Source organism: Amphiura filiformis, chromosome 14, assembly GCF_039555335.1.
Source record: "Amphiura filiformis chromosome 14, Afil_fr2py, whole genome shotgun sequence".
Lineage (NCBI taxonomy): Eukaryota > Metazoa > Echinodermata > Ophiuroidea > Amphilepidida > Amphiuridae > Amphiura > Amphiura filiformis.
In genome coordinates this window covers 28034477-28051849 of record NC_092641.1, presented here as the reverse complement: position 1 = coordinate 28051849, position 17373 = coordinate 28034477, and the positions used below count along the sequence as shown (strand labels likewise).

General features: G+C 38.0%; 1 protein-coding gene across 1 annotated transcript; it reads left to right on the top strand.

The window, feature by feature from the left end:
- Positions 1 to 7120: 7120 nt before the first annotated feature.
- LOC140170473 (prefoldin subunit 2-like) lies at positions 7121 to 16945 on the top strand. Its single transcript, XM_072193834.1, has 3 exons — positions 7121 to 7301; positions 16418 to 16541; positions 16751 to 16945. Exons 1-3 carry the CDS (start codon positions 7150 to 7152, stop codon positions 16943 to 16945), a joined length of 471 nt encoding a protein of 156 aa, XP_072049935.1. The 5' UTR covers positions 7121 to 7149.
- The last annotated feature ends 428 nt before the right edge of the window (positions 16946 to 17373 follow it).

Below are 17373 nucleotides of genomic sequence, written 5' to 3'. Positions count from 1 at the left end.
TAAAAAAACAGGGCCAAATCTGTTTTTCAAATTCTAACCATGCTAAAACGGTTTGTAAGTTATTAAAAAATACAAGGTTGGGAAAAAAGGTCAATAAAACGTAAGTTTCCATATCTTCGACCACTTCTACCGGGCTAGAATTGGGCTAGTTCCACAGACTAGTTCAGTCAGCTGAACTAGTCGAACATTAGTACAGAATGCCCTATTAAAACAAATAGTCGTAGGCCTACTTGACATCGTTTTTGATAGTAGGCCTAGAGCCCATTAGTAGAACACCCCAATATATTAGTAGAGTCCCTAGTAAGCTCTAGTAGGTCTCAGTTGAACTAATTTATTATATTAGTAGGTCAAGGTTGAACTAGTATTTTGATAGTTAAGTCCCTAGTGTATCCTGACCTACTAACATATAGTTTAGTCCAGTCCAGCCGTATTAGTTACAGGTTAGTCGTACTTGACATTGTTTTAACTAACTTTTCCTTAGTTAGTCACCCCAAGTTTCGTTTTCAGTGTAATATTAAAAAAACCAAAAAAAAAACCAACCTGTCAAATATCGACTTAATAGTATTGTATTAGGCCTACCTTACTGTAATCACTAATTGTGTGAACTTGTTGTGGTGGCTGAGTTTGTACCAAAGAATTTATCGTCACAATCTGTGCAAACTTGTTCAAAGATCTGTCACCAAAGTATGTGCCGTTTTCTGTAATCAGTTCATTTCCGATGGACGCTGGTTCGGAGGTGTGAGATACCTCCGCTGTGAAGAGATGGAAACATAAATTTGATGCGATCAAGCAAAATCAGTCGGAACTCAGAAATACTAAATTTTCAGTTTCTTATAGGAAAGTAAACAGCATTTACAAACTGCATTTTGCAGAAAACCCCATTAAAATTGAACAACCAGTTCCAACGATATGAGCAATTTTAGAGTTTCCAAAACAAGAGGAAACATAAGGAAATATTTTCTTTGTTTGGCTATATCTCAAAATCAATATGTCCGAGTTCCGACTGATTTTGCTTGATCACATCACAAATATCCACGGCGATGAAGCGATGAGTCATTGATATTTTTGTGGTCATCATCATCGTTGTTGTCATCTCCGACGACGCGTCATGGTCATCATCATCAGCAGCAGCAGCAGAAGCAGCAGCATCATCATCATCAACATTCATCATCATAATAATCATCGTCGTCATCATTATCATCGTCGTCATCATCATTTTCGTCATCATCATCGTCGTCGTCATCGCCATATATCCTCATCAACATCATTACCATTAACATCATTATCATTATCATCAACAACAACAACAACAACAACAACATCATCATCGTCATTATCAGCCTCCTCATCAACATCATCCTCGTAATTATCGCCGTCATCATGATTATCATCGTCGACGTCGTCATCGCCATATCCTCATCAACACCCGGGCATCACTGAACATCATTCCCATCAACATTATTATTATTATTATCATCATCATCATCATCATCATCATCATCATCATCATCATCATCATCATCATCATAACAGCATTATCATCATCGTCATCATCATTATCACATTATCGTTCACGGTTATCATCATCGAAATCGGATCGATATAGAATTTAACCGCTTCTTTTATTTCAAAATCAATTTCACTGAAATTAATTTAACTTGATAGCATCATGTATGCCTACATAACATAAAGCATCAGTGGCAGCCAAAAGGTCCCGGGATCAGATAATTGATTTCAGTTGATTTATAATGTATAGGCAACTTAATGCAACTTTGCGCAACTTTGCAAAATGTTTACCAGCTTAATGTAACTTTGCGCAACTTTGTTATCTGACAATTTTGGACAACCTTTGGCAATTTCCCCTGGGACATGGGGCCCGATGTAGTGGCCCAATATATTATTAACAATGACGTCATCATCATTATCATCATAATGTCATCGTCAACATCATCCTCATGGGCTGATATCATCATCATCATCATCATCATCATCATCATCTGTATCTGTATCTGTCTTGTCACGTACAATCACCATCTCTGGTTGTCGCATACGTTGGGGGTCATGTGCAAGTCGCGGTTAAATATTAAAGTGGGCCTTTGAAGTCAGCGTCTTGATGTTGATGGTTTCTAGATTGGTCTTGAAGGTCTTGACGTCGGGTGCGGTGCGTAGGTTCTGGTCGAGTTGGTTCCATTCGCGAATAGTCTTTGGATAAAGCGAGTGCCTATAACAGTCTTTGTTTGTGGTGATAATGTTGTAAGATAAGGCCCCGATTGCCTGGTCCTGGGTTGACTGGATGAATTTGTATCACGAAGATGACATTTGATGTTACTTGGTATGTACCCGTGAGTTTCTTTGTAGATGGTCGTCAAGCGTAATTTGGTCCTACGGTCCTGAAGAGGTTCCCACTCTAAATCAGCAAGAATTTTAGTGATACTGGACTCCCTGCTGTAGTCGCCAACAGTAAACCTGGCAGCTCTTTTTTGGATTCTTTCTAACTTATCCCCATCTGATTTGTGCTGTGGATCCCAGATAACGGAGCAGTACTCTAACTTGGGTCTTATCAGGGACTTGTAGGCAATAGACTTAGTGCTGTTGTTGCAGTAATATATGTTTCTCTTCAGCAAGCCCAGCATTTTATTAGCCTTGGTAACAGTTTGATTGATGTGAGTAGACCATTTCAAATCATTGCTAAGTTCAACGCCGAGGTACGGGTGATGTTTCACCTCCTCGAGGATATGGTGACCCATCTTGTAATTCTTGGTAACTGGATTCCTCTTGTGAGTGACTCTCATACTGAAGCACTTGGAAGAATTAAAAGACATCTGCCAGTCTCTCTCCCACTTGACTAAAGCATCAAGATCTTCTTGGAGTTTCTCGAATCCTCGGTGGATTGTATTCTGTTGTAGAGAATACAATCGTCCGCAAAAAGTCTGACCTTTGAGTGAACTTTTGACGGCAAATCATTAATGTATGCCAAAAACAGTAGGGGTCCCAAGACTGTACCTTGGGGGACCCCCGACGTAACACAAGCTCTGGTGGACGAAACTCCTTCCAAAACCACCTGCTGGTGACGACAAGTAAGGAAAGACTCAAGCCACTTCAATGTGTTGTTTCTGATTCCCATATGGTGAAGCTTCATCAAAAGACGTTGGTGGGGCACTGAATCAAACGCCTTGCTGAAATCCATAATAATTAGGTCCGCCTGGCCTTTATCATCCAAAATCTTAACAAGATCGTCAACAAGAGCAGATAATTGAGTGTCACAAGAACGTCCTTTACGAAAACCATGTTGCACGTCAACCAATACGGTATGTGATGTTGATCAAAATGATTCATGATGTGGTGATGCAGGATATGCTCCAAAATCTTACATGGAATTGATGTCAACGAAATTGGTCTGTAATTTCCAGGGTTACTTCTATCGCCTTTCTTATGAAGCGGAGTTACGTTAGCATCAAGCCAGGCATCAGGTAAACATCCCGAATCAAGCGATTTTTGAAAAATCTTGGTTAACACAGGAGCTATTGAAGAGGCGCAAACTTTCAAAATCTTCGCTGGTATAGCGTCTGGGCCCGAAGCTTTATTTGGATTCACATCTTGCAAAAGTTTCTCAACACCATGCGTGTCAACGACAATATCTGGTAAATCAGGAAAATCTGAGTCCGTCATATTAGGGAAATTATCTTTGTCCTCGTCGGTAAATACTGAACAAAATTGGTTGTTAAGCACATTAGCTTTGTCTTTAGCAGAGCAGACTTTGGTACCATCAGAAGAAGTCAAAGACGAGACGCCAAACACCTCCTGCCTCTTTGATTTGATTCAATTCCAGAACGGTTTAGTGTTGTTACTCTCTAGACTACCGCCGATGATATCATGAACATACTCTCGCTTTGCTTTACGGATTTTACGGTCTGTTTGTCTACGAAAATGTTTGAAGGCATCCCAGGCAGCTGTGGAGCCATGTTTCTTTGCTTTATTATAAAGGCGTTTCTTTTTACAAATATCTTTCTTAATTGAATTGTTGATCCACGGTAACTTCCATCTTGAAGAAGTCATTTTGGAAGGCACAAATTCATCCATAGAATTCAGGATAACTTGATTAAATTCAGTCACAAGTTCATTAACAGTCTTAGCGTTTATATAGTCAGGAGTCAACTTCTCGTCGAAAGACTTAATCTTTTCCCCTATGTCGTCAAACTTGGCTTTCTTGTAGAGAAAAATCTTGCGTTTGACTGGTCGAACTAACTTTGGTTTCACAGAAGCATTCACAATCACCGCTTCATGGTCGCTAATACCAGGAATAACCACCACGCTTTCCACAAAAGATGGCGAGTTCGTGAAGCACAAATCAAGAATACTGTCTAGTCTAGTTGGCTCTTTCACTTGTTGATGTAAATTGAAATCAAGCGCAATTTCCAGCATTGCTTTGCTGGGTCCAGCATAGCGACCTCCCGGCTTGAACTTGAAAATTTCCCAATCGACATCCGGAAGGTTGAAATCTCCCAACAACCACACTGAAGCTTGAGGTGGTATTTTACTAAGAGCACTATCGAGCTGTTTCACATAGTCAGTATTGGTAACTTGCGAACGGTAGAAAACTCCCACATACATAGGCGTCATTCCCTGCATGCGAATGCTTACCCATAGGCTTTCTGTTTCTGTCATAAGGTCCGTCTCCTCATTAGCAATGAGATTGTCTTTAATAGCGATGAAAACACCCCCATGTGAGTCGCCACCACTCCTATCATTTCTGAAGACTTGGTAGCAAGATGGGATTACTTCACCTGTGGCAATATTACTATTAAGCCACGATTCTGTACCTGTAATAACGTCCGGGTTTTCTGTGTCGAGCATCATCAGAAAACGGTCATTTTTTGCTTTAACACTCTGGCAGTTTATGTTTAGAAACTTGATGGGCTTGCACTTAGATTTCTGCTTGGCTTTACTTTCTTGACTAGCAGAACGCTTGGGGCTAGAAGTAGGATGGTGAACATCTCTAAGCTCCAGGTTTTCAAGGTTTAAGGAATCCATGCTAGTATCAGGCGATGCAGCCAATGGGTCAAATGGGTTTGATAAATCAAAACTGTCTGTAAAGTCAAAAAGGGATGAGGCAAAATTTGGAATGCCACATGCGGTACAAATCCAGGTGTAAGAAACATGATTTTGTAAAGCTTCAAACACTTCGTCACTCATATTCAAACATTGTTTATGATACCATACACTGCAGCCTTCACATTCGATGGCTTGTTGCTTCCATTTCACAGCCTTGTTACAAACACCACACGGGTACTTGGGGGCATATGGACCAGGGTTGATGTTGATATCCCCAGATAACATTAACATGAGCAAACTCAGATGGGTGGTACTATTCAAGTTCTTAATGGCAAAACGGTTGTTGTGGCTTGTTGATGACAAAAGAGAAAATGGAACAGACTCACCGGCATGTCTTCAGTGATGTTTAACGTTGAATCAAAAAGGATGGACACGCCCAATGTTCTAAATCCAATATGGTGGGCGGGTTGAGTTGTACAGCTGATGAGATGTCCAGAGGCACTACAATCTTCTTTAAAAAGCACATATATGTCAAAACAGCTAATGAAATGCGTAGATTCCCCATAATAAAATGATATCCAGGCACAAAACAGCGATTAAAATATCCAAAGACTTAGCCGAAAGTTAAAAAGTTCACTAAATTTTATACACGACGAAGTATACAGTACATCAAAATGGCCGACGGCGCGAAAATCATCATCATCATCATCATCATCATCATCATCATCATCATCATCAGTATTTTCTTTGGTGTCTTCTGTTACTCAGTGAAACCCCGGCACCACAGCTAAATTGAGGATCTGAATCGAACCCATGAAATCGTTGCATTTCATCGGAATTTTTAGTGTAATCCATGGTTCGCAGTTCGCTAGCTCTACTGATGAAGTGAATATCAACAGCACAGCACAGCCACAAGCCATATAAAAGTAGGCCTATAGACCATAAACAAAACTAAAATCGTATCATACTCACAAACACTAAGAGTAAATAAAGGCGGATAACACTGACATGGTTGAGCTACAGCAATGCTGAGAATTTGTAACAAAACTGCAATCATAAAAAGAGCGCAGCAATTCAAATAGAGAGGTTTGGTTTCCATGTTTCACAGAGAGTCTGCTACAAAAATATCCGGGAAAAATATAAGCCCGCACCTTGAATCTGTGACACTCAGTGGGTCTTAATTACCAAAAGCGGCGGTCTAAAGTTCAATGACAGCCAGTAGATAAAAATCATAACTTTATTTTATAGTAGGTAAAAACTTTTTAAGCGTAAAATTGAATAAACGTATATTACTGATCTAAACTTTAAAGGGCATTTCGTGATCCACAGCCTCATCCCCCACTTTTCTCAAAAAAAAGTTGAGATTTTTATATCACTGGAAACCTCTGGCTACATAATGTTTATGTACAAAATATTTCTTGCAGATTAATTCGTTTAGCAAAGTCAAAAGATATCGTGAAATTTGAATTTCGTTCTGGTGCACCAGAACGAGATTACAACGCATTGTCTATGGAGCAGTGTAATACACATAATCATGCATAACTCGAGAACGCAAAATCGGAATCAACTGAAATTTTGGGAATAGGTTTTTTTCATGGATATCTAATGAAAAATGACATAAATAGAGGATGCTAGGATCACGAAATACTCCTTTAACATACACTTTCTGCATTGCGGAACTTTTTCCTGGCCGGAGTCACTGCTTTTCAATTTCATATTTTGGCCATTTATTGAAACGCCACAAAAAAAAAAAGAAGAAGAAAAAAAAAGAAAAAGAAGAGAGGAGCAGAAGAAGAAAAGTAACGTGTTTCGAGTTGGGCTCCCCAAGCACCATTATGTTGACTGAAATAGCGCCATCACTAATTTTGGACATGGTTGTAGCTTTATTTTATCTGGTAAAGAATTGCTTTCATTTAATGCATCAATAAAGATATTGAAATTAAAATTAGTTAAATCTATTAAAGATTCTTGTTGTTCTAGTTAACTAACTGATTTTTCCCCGTCAAAACATCAAGTGTTGATTAATGAATATAACACGACTGTTTATGGATAAGTACTTAGACAGATGACAACAAGTAGGTGTGTTTCCAATCCAAGATGGCAGACAAAAAGATCAAATCAATCAAAAGTGGCAAGGGTAAACAGCCCTCAAATGAGCAAATCGTGTCAGGATTTAATCAACTACGGCAAGAACAGAGGGCTTTAATGACCAAAATTGCTGAGCTTGAAGGAGATCAAAATGAGCACAGGTTTGTCGAGTTTATCAATCAATTTATATGTCGCCTAGTGCTGGTTGCATGGGCGAACCTGCCGAATTATGCAGTCTTTAAAAATTTTGCTTTGCTTTTGCAACTCGCGCATTGCACGATTTAGATTAGACTTGACAGGGCATGTGAATGTATCAAATTTATAAATATCATGGTATACATATTCTACCTAACATTCTAAAGTTGGGCCAGGGTGTTGGCATTGCTTGTATTCATTTATTTATTCCACCTCCCACCCAGTTAAGTTACGAGCGAGGCTGCCTGAGCCACGACCACGTCACATCACGATCAATTGATCGTGTGCTATGCGCACGAATCTGATGCGTGGGCCATGATCATGTGTTTGTACATACGGATGATATGCGCAATATAACGGTGCGCATGATTGATCATTGGTCGAGATCCGGGGCCCTGGGTGTGCGATCACAGGGTAGAGAAAACTAAAGAAATTCATGTTTTTTTAATGATGTTATTTTTGTTGTTTATTTTTTGTAATTGTTTTGATGAAATAAGAATCACAAAATGTTCTGCTATGTACATCCATGACATCACAGCATTGAACGGGGAAAGCATAAACAACCGTTTAGTCATGAATGAACCCCTAATCAATGATGACAGTTTATAACAGGTCAGCCAGGAAGGTGGTAAACATCAAGTTACCTGCTGGTATTTTAGGCTATTTTTGTCACTTTATCACTCATATTTACTCCTAATATTCACTGCATGGTGCTTAGTAACTATTATTTGACACTCGTTGTAAGTAAGTAAGTTGGATGTAGTATCTATAGAGGTGATTTTTGGAGATAAAATTTTCATTGTGACTGGATGTGCAGCTGTCCATAAGCTTACCAAGATGGCGCCCAAGCCCAAGACTGATACCAAGAAAGGTAATACCACAATCAATAGTAGTAGTATAGAACCAACCCAAATAAGAACTAGAAGAGTAGCTAAGAGTGTTTCTGCTATTGATGATCTTCCTGGTGAGAGAGGTACTAGAAGTGTTAGGAACAAGTCTTCCAAATTCAGCTCCCAACCACTTCCTCATTATAAGTCCACTACTGATAGCTCAGATGAAAGTGTTGTTGACCAACAAGTATCAGGCCATGATCCAGAAGAGAGTAATACACAAGACCAGCCGTGTAGTAAATGTAATGGCATAGTAAACGATGGTATTAAGGCACTTAAATGTGAGTTTTGTGCATCATGGATGTGCCTCCACTGCACGGGACTCCCTGAGAGAGTTTATGACATGATGCTTGAAAAGGAGTTACCTAATTTCTTATGGACTTGTGACCCATGCATTGCTGCGCTCCCTACAATCAAGAATATTGGGAGAACATTGCAGGGAGTGAAGAATGAGCAAGTTACATGTAATTCAAAAATAGAACATCTCAACATAAAGGTAGATAAGTTGGAAGACTCAATAGACACCAAAGTTAAAGAAGCAATTGATGAGTACAGGGAAAGAGAAAATAGGAAATGTAACGTCATCGTACACAATCTTCCTGAATCTGACCGTACAGAATCCAAAGATAGAATGCAAGAGGATATAGACTGTGTCAAGGAGTTGCTATCTGAAGGCCTCGGCCTTGAAGAAGTGGTAATACAGACAACGGTGAGACTTGGTAAGAAGGAAGGAGTGAAGAAGAGGTTACTTAAGGTTGTAGTAGACTCTGTTGGCTCGAAAAGAGGCATGCTACGTAATGCTAAGGAGCTCAAGAAAACGCAGTCCTGGAAGCAAGTGTATATCACACCTGACTTGTCACCAAAAGAAAGAGAAGCTAATAAGATACTTAGAGAACAACTGAAAGAAAGAACTGAACAAGGAGAAGATAGATTGGTGATAAGAAGGGGGAGGATAGTTCAACTTGAGCCTGAGGAAGGTGACACCGTCGGCACCAGCCCTCACTCCAGTCAGACTTTTCGTTAGTACATGTAACAAGAGGATAGTCGGCTACGGGGATCTGCACCAACTTAACGCAGCACCAGGCACAGCACTACCACTTAGAAATAAGTTCACCCCTTAGCTGATCTGTTGCACCAGTGTGATGATGATGATGATGATAATTTTGAGGACGACGCTGACAAGAATGGTCAGGAAAGAGAACCAACCATCGTTGACAAGTCAGCACAGCATAAGAAGAATGCAAGTTTGAGGAGCAAGCTACCCTCAAGTACCCAATGTGCAAGAAGCACAGTAAGTAAATCAGTAAGTAAGGATAGAAGAAATAAAGGAAAAAATCAATTCCCCAGATTTTGTGTTTACGAGGTCAAAGAAACCCTCATGTAAGACAAGTGCAAAAGGCACTAGTCAAGCTGATGAAGATAGTGATGTTAGTCACGAAAGAGGTAAGGTGTTACCTAAGAGAGTTTGTGCAGGAGGCACACACGTCGTGGAGATTGAGAAAGAGGAGAGGAATAAGTCTGGTGCAAAAGGCACCAACCAAGTTGATAATGTTGTTAGATGTGAAGGGAGGAGAAAGGTATCCTCCAAGAGAGTTTGTGCAGGAGGCACATATGCCATGGATAAGGAAGGGAGGAGCAAGTGTTCGGTAAGAAGTAGTGCAGGAGGCACAGAGGAAGTTAATAGTAATGAGAAAAACAAGTCTTCAGGAGTTAGTGCAGAAGTAAAGAATAGTGGGAGAAATAAGTCATCCTCCAGTAGAAGCAGCAACGATGACAGTGATTCAACTCGAGAGGACAAGAGAGAGACTTCTGACAAGTCAACCAGTAGTGAAGTTCCTGATGATAGCAGTTCTTCTGATGATAAGGTGAAACTGCAGATAATGTATACAAATGCTGATAGCATACTAAACAAGCGTAATGAGTTAGAGGCCAGTATTGAATGTACCAATCCTGACGTTATAGCCATCACAGAAGTTTTCCCCAAGAACTGTGATGTTGAAGTTCAGAGACCAACTCGAGATTGAAGGTTTTGATTGTTTTCTAAAAGATGGAGGACGAGGATGCTGTATTTATACCAAAAAAAAAAGCATGAAGGCGACGCCAGTTGATGAGCTGACCAATGACACATTTCATGAAAGTATCTGGAGTGAAATAAAGTTGAAGGAGAATGACAAGCTATTGGTTGGCTGTATATACAGGAGCCCAAACTCAACAATGGACAATAATGCTAATTTGTGTCAATTAATTAACAAAGCCAGCAGCAGGAATAATTCCCATCTTATGATCCTTGGTGATTTTAATTATCCTGAAATTGACTGGAAAATCTGGAGAAGCAGAGTAGGTGTTAACCACCCCAGCTGGACACTATTAGACTGCTTGCAAGACAATTTTCTTTTCCAAATGGTAGACTTCAACACAAGGTTCCGAGAAGGACAGAAGCCCAGTTTACTAGATCTTGTTATCACAAATGAAGAAGGAATGGTTGGAGCAATAGAAAGCAGGAACCCATTTGGTAAAAGTGACCATGTTGTGATTGTTATAGAGATGTTCTGCTACATGGATGAAACTGCCAACAATAGCCCTGAAAGATTTCTTTATGATAAGGGAGATTACACGGCACTGAGAAATGAGTTGGCTGACGAAGATGGGGAGGAGGAAATGAAGAATATGGATGCAAGTAAATCATGGGATTTATTTGCCAACAAGTTAAATGAAGCCATGGAAAGACACATACCAAAATCAAAGCCAAGACAAGAATGCAGACAAGAGAAACGGCGGAAACCACTCTGGATGTGTAAGGAGGCATTGCAGAAAGTTAAGAAAAAGTACCATGCATGGAAAAGATACACCAACACCCATCAGTACAGGGACTATGAAGCTTACTGTAGTATCAGAAATGCTGCCACCAAAGAAGTTCGGAAAGCTAAGAGAGAGTATGAGAGAAAGATTGCGGAGGACATTAAAGAAAACCCAAAAATTTTTTGGAAGTATGTTCGTTCTAAGACCAAGGTGAAGCACGGCATCAGTGACTTGACTAGAGTTGATGGGTCCACAGCGCATACAGATGAAGACAAAGCAGAAGAGTTGAATTCTTTCTTTTCAAGTGTATTTACTAAAGAGGATACCAGTAATATACCAGAACCTGAGACCAGACACCAGGAGAAACTCTGAATACAATTTCAGTTTCGTGGAAGAAGTGCTGAAGAAATTATTGAAATTGCAGCCGTCCAAGTCACCTGGTCCAGATGGTTTTCACCCCAGGATACTAAAAGAAGCAGCTGAGGCTATAGCATCTCCACTTACAACAGTTTACAACCGGTCCCTGAGTGAGGGTGTGCTTCCGTCTGACTGGAAGATTGCCAATGTTACTGCCATCTTTAAGAAAGGGAGTGTCAAGTCACCAGGAAACTACAGACCAGTGAGCTTAACATCAGTGATCTGCAAACTACTGGAATCCATTGTAAGAGATAAGGTCATGGAGTTCCTGAATGCAAACGATCTCTTTAGCGAGGACCAACATGGTTTTAGACCTGGGAGGTCATGTGTCACACAATTACTAGAAATTATGGAGATGTGGACGAGTATGCTGGACGAGGGAGGTGGAATAGATGTAGTGTATTTGGATTTCAAAAAAGCGTTTGACAGTGTACCTCACCAGCGGCTATTGAAGAAAGTAAGAGCACATGGCATTGACGGTCCATTACTGAAGTGGATTGAGGCATTCCTGACTGGAAGGAAACAGAGAGTGATGGTAAATGGAAAATCTTCATCATGGACAAATGTACTTAGTGGCATTCCGCAAGGCAGTGTCTTGGGACCAATTTTATTTGTGGTTTTCATCAACGATCTCCCGGATGTAGTACAGAGTTGTGTTAAGGTTTTTGCTGATGACACCAAGGTTTTTACACATGTTCAAGATGAGGATGACTGCAACAAGCTACAAAGAGATCTGGATGAGTTGAGTGATTGGTCAGACCGATGGCAGCTTGGTTTTAACGTCTCCAAATGTGGCACTATGCATTATGGCAACCAACATGATCCTCACACATACAGCATGTCTGATGGAAACAGTAGAAGGAACCTGGATGTGTTTCAGGAAGAAAAAGATCTTGGAGTAAAGTTCGACCCAACATTAACATTCAGTAAGCATGTTGCAATGGTGGTGAAGAAGGCGAATAGTATGGTTGGGATCATCAGGAGGACTTTTAATTTCATTGATGAAGACATGTTGAGAACACTGTACAAGACCATAGTAAGGCCTCACTTAGAGTATATGCAAACTGCATTTGGAGCCCTCTGCATCACAAAGACAACCAGCTGGTGGAAAAAGTCCAAAGAAGGGCCAGTAAGTTAGCACCACAGATGAAAGATAAGTCGTATGAAGAAAGATTGAGAGAATTGAGACTCCCTACACTGGCTTACAGACGTTTGAGAGGCGACATGATCCAGACTTACAAGATCATGCATGGGATTAATGATATAGCCAAAGAAGCCATATTTGAAATGACAAGCCACACGTCGGTGACCAGAGGACATAGCCTCAAAATCATGAAGCAGCACTCAAGACTTAGACTTAGAGAGCACTCCTTCTCCAACAGAGTAGTAAACACCTGGAATGACCTGCCAAACGAGACAGTAAATGCTCCAACAATGAATTGCTTCAAGACAGCAGTGGATAAAGCCCTAGCCAAGAAGTTCAACAAATTTACATTTGGAGTTGGATGTCTCTGGCAACAAGTTTCCATTTAAAATATTTTCCATGGCATATATTAAGTTATCATGCAGTGAATAATAGGATGAAATTGGGTGGGCATCACAGGGCAACAACCCTATTTCCAGAGCCCGAAGAACAGGTGAATACAGGTGAATACAGGTGAACATCAAGTTAAGTTTTCATGAATGATTAAATAATATTTAAGGCCCTTTACAGTTGATTCTTAGTTTCCTGTTTCATGGTTGAAAAACAAGGGATGAGGTGACTTTTAATTATTAATTATTAATTATCTATTATTTTCTTTATTTCAAAACATGTGGTCGCAACCTACATCAACCCATTTTGACTAGTCTAGGAACATACATATGGCCGTGTGTCTTGAAGTGGTGTTCCTTTGCGTTTCGTTAGTAAATTCTAGGATCGCGCATCATTTTTCATTGAAACATTTATAACTTCAAAATTATATATCCTATCATAGCAAAAGTAAACATTTTCTGAATGGAAAAAGTCCAATCTTTCCAAAAATGGCATCTAATTTTCAGTAGGGGTAAGTCTAAATCAGGTAAAAATCCAAATATGCATGAAAAACTCGTCAAAAAGTAGCACCTCCTCAAAAACATGTAACATCCAAACCATAGCACCTATCTGAAAAACAACCTTATTGGTGCAAAGTAGAGGCAATAGCCCACCCAAAAATGTATACTTTGATAGGGTTACCCCTACTTGATGTACTTTTTTGATACACGGAATGACACGTTACAAAATTTTCCATCAAAATTTGAGGAAAATACAAAATAATACTTGAATTGCTAAAAGGGCCTCTTTATACTAAAATCTTAGTTTATTCTTAAAAACATTAATACATTTGTAAAGTGCAAGCAACAACCATCCTAAAAATGTTTACTTTGATAAGGTTGCACCTAAATAGGGTAGGCCTACTTTCTGTGGTGTGATGTCACGGTACATCAAAACATGCCGACATAAAAGACGTACATTTTGTTCAGTTTAAAAAAATAAAAAGAACCAATCTCTTGTGTTGACTTCAAACATGTAAAAACTGCAGGTATTAACTACAAGTTTAACTCACTTCAGATTATTTCCTAGCAATACTTTCGGGCACTGTTGCTTTTATAAACTAACCAGAAAGGTTGTGTGAGCAACCGAGCCCTACCAAATTCACCGTAATTTTTATTACCTCTCTTGACACTCTTTAATAGCTCACATGCAGTGAGCAGTTATAATATAATCATTAATATAAATGTGTGTGTATTTTTTTAAATGTCCAATTTTAAAATTCCATAATATGAATGAGGCTGAGCAAATATTAAATTTTGGTCTGTAGCTATTATTTATTTATTTATTTATTAATTAATTAATTAATTAATTAATTAATTAATTAATTAATTTATTTATTTATTTATTTATTTATTTATTTATTTATTTATTTATTTATTTATTTATTTATTTATTTATTTATTTATTTATTTATTTCATTTATTATTTATTTTTTCATTTATTATTTATTTATTTATTTATTTATTTATTTCATTTATTATTTATTTGTTTGTTTGTTTGTTTGTTTGTTAATTAATTAGATAATTAATTAATTTAATGAGTATTCAATAGTACAGGCCTGTAAAAACAATTACAATTGATTTATGGCAGTTAAAAAACCCTGAGATGGTTGATTTCGGTGTCCCAAGATACGTGTTAATTTGAATTAATTAATTAGTTAATTAATATTAATTAATTAATTAATTAATTAATTAATTAATTAATTAATTAATTAATTAATTAATATTAATTAATTAAATTATCACAAAACAAACAGATCTTTAGTATAAAAGTAGAGATTTAAAGACTTCATTCACTGTTGTAATGTAGAAAACCATGATGAACTGATCAGTGCTTGTTTCTCCCATAGACTTTACATGGTGCCGTATCCCAATTTTGCACCACCCGGCGTGTTCGTTTACTTAATTAATTAAATCTTTCTTATTTCAAATCTCAGAACATCAAATTTGGTACCAAATTAAAGAGTACATTCTAGACCTTTAGGCAGTATCTTATTTAAAGACTTTATTCATTGTTGTAATATAGAAAAACCTTGATGAGCAGAGTGCTCATTTCTCCCATAGACTTTACATGGTTCCGTATCCCAATTCCGTATCCCAATTGCACCACCCTGCGTCTTCGTTTACTTCATTACTTTCAACTTTGTAATTATAAACCTCAGAATATTAAGTTTGGTATCAAATTAAGGAGTACACTATAGGCTTTAAAATGAATGTAAATTTGATGGCATTGGAAATGATTAAAGGTGCTTACTTATTACAAATAAGTCATTTTTTACTAAAATATGAAACAACACCACCCTATTGAGAACACCAGTTCACGACACACGGCCATATTAATTATTTTACAACTATGTTTGATTTTATACATAAGTAATGGTAGTGTACGGTACAGTAATATGTTCTTTGTTTATTCATCATTATAGTTGATATGATCAAAGTCAGCAAATGGAAGTTATTAAAAGTTATTTTAAATGAGAAAATCCAAAATAAAAATAAAATAATTAAATATTTTGCAATTCTCTGCTTTGGACGCGGGCGGGAAACAGGAAACTAAGAATTAATTGTGAAGGGCCAAAAACAAGAATTTTTGGCTGTCAGTTTCTGTATTTTTCACTTAATTTTGTTGATGTCATTCCCTGCCCAGGCCTAAGCACAAGCTTATTCTGTCAAAAATGGCTTAAAATGTAGCTCAATAGCTTTACCATTTGATTTGGCATTATAATCTTAAATTGCAAGGTCCTTTTAAAGTGTTAACCCTTGTATGAGCGACATCGTCACATCAAGCATGTGCATAGGACCTTGTGCAAAATATGCGCTGGACCATAGCTATTTGTAAAAAGGAAATCGGCAAAACATTATATATCAAGACTATCTCAGACGCGATACAGAACTCCAGGGAGGGAGCGGAGGAGGTGCAGATTTTCTTGGTGAACTAAGAATTAAAGGATCATGAAATGATCAGAGAATGACTTGGTGATGATGTGTACTAAATCTAAATTTATGGCTTGGTGATGATTTATCTAAATTGATGAGATTGAACCATAATTTCATCTGCAAATGAATGCATCCACCAAAATGCAATCTAGACATACCTGACCATGTCTTTTGATTGGAAACTTTTAAGTTATAGTCATAATTACCTAAGAAGCAAACTACTATTCAACATATAATTTAATACCTGCATAGTTTCAATAGTCTCTCTTCTCTCCAGAAAGAGTACAGAATAGTTGTGACATTTTGGCATGAGACAAAAGATCTTGATGACAACACTAGTGCGCTGTGAAACAATTTGCTGTGTAGGATATGCTCATATCTTGGATTGATGTTTAATTCTATCATTTGAGTTAACTTACACAATATATAATTGTATGTTTCTTTCTCTGTTTCTATGTTTCTTGCAGGTTGGTGTTAGAAACATTAAATGAAGTTGATGGCGAGAGGCGATGCTTTAGACTAGTAGGCGGTGTTTTAGTAGAAAGAACAGTCAAAGATGTAATACCAGCACTAGATCATAACAAAGACCAGGTGAGCTGACCTAATATATATAGAAATAAGTAAAATACTATACAATAGTATAGAAAGAATATATGCAAATAATGCAATCTGTTCAAATTTGAACTAAGAAGATTTTGATTACTGTTGTCTCCTTTGTTTCCCTCAAAAAGCAGAAAGTACATAAATTAATGCACTCCATATTAACATAAAGTGTTTTTATTTTCCTACCTTTCTTTCAGCTTGCAAAACTTATAGAAACACTCAATAAACAAGTGGAAGCCAAAGGAAAAGAGATCAACGAATACCGTGAAAAGTTTGGCATCAGAGTACGAGGCGAGCAACCGCCGGAGGAAGCAGCTGAACATAAGAAATCCACGGTCCCGTGCACAAGGCGTTTAGTAGCAAATTCCAGCGGACTAGAAAGCGTGGACTAACGCTAACAGATGGCGTAGTTCTTCTTGCTTTTTTTTATAATTTTGTTTTCCTATGTAGAGAGTTGTTTGTATTTGTAATTATGTTTGTTTTATAAATTTATTAGTACCATGTTGGCACTGAGCAATATAGTGGTATTTGAAGGTTGTATTCTAACTGTAAAAGTGGCAATTTTTGTGGGTGTTATTTTTTGCACTTTGCCAATTTGAACCGTTTCAATTGTTTTAAAATTTTGATTCTAAGCTTTTGTACATTAACCTATACACAAAAGGAATATATGCGCACATTGTAACTTTTGCGGCAGCTGCTTGGCATGCGATAAAAGCAAAAATAAATGAAGCGCAAAAATGTCCACTTTTACAGTCTTAAGTGTAACCTCTGCCAGGGACTGCCTCTTGAATAGAGCAAGAGCAATGGCTCTCTACTGCTC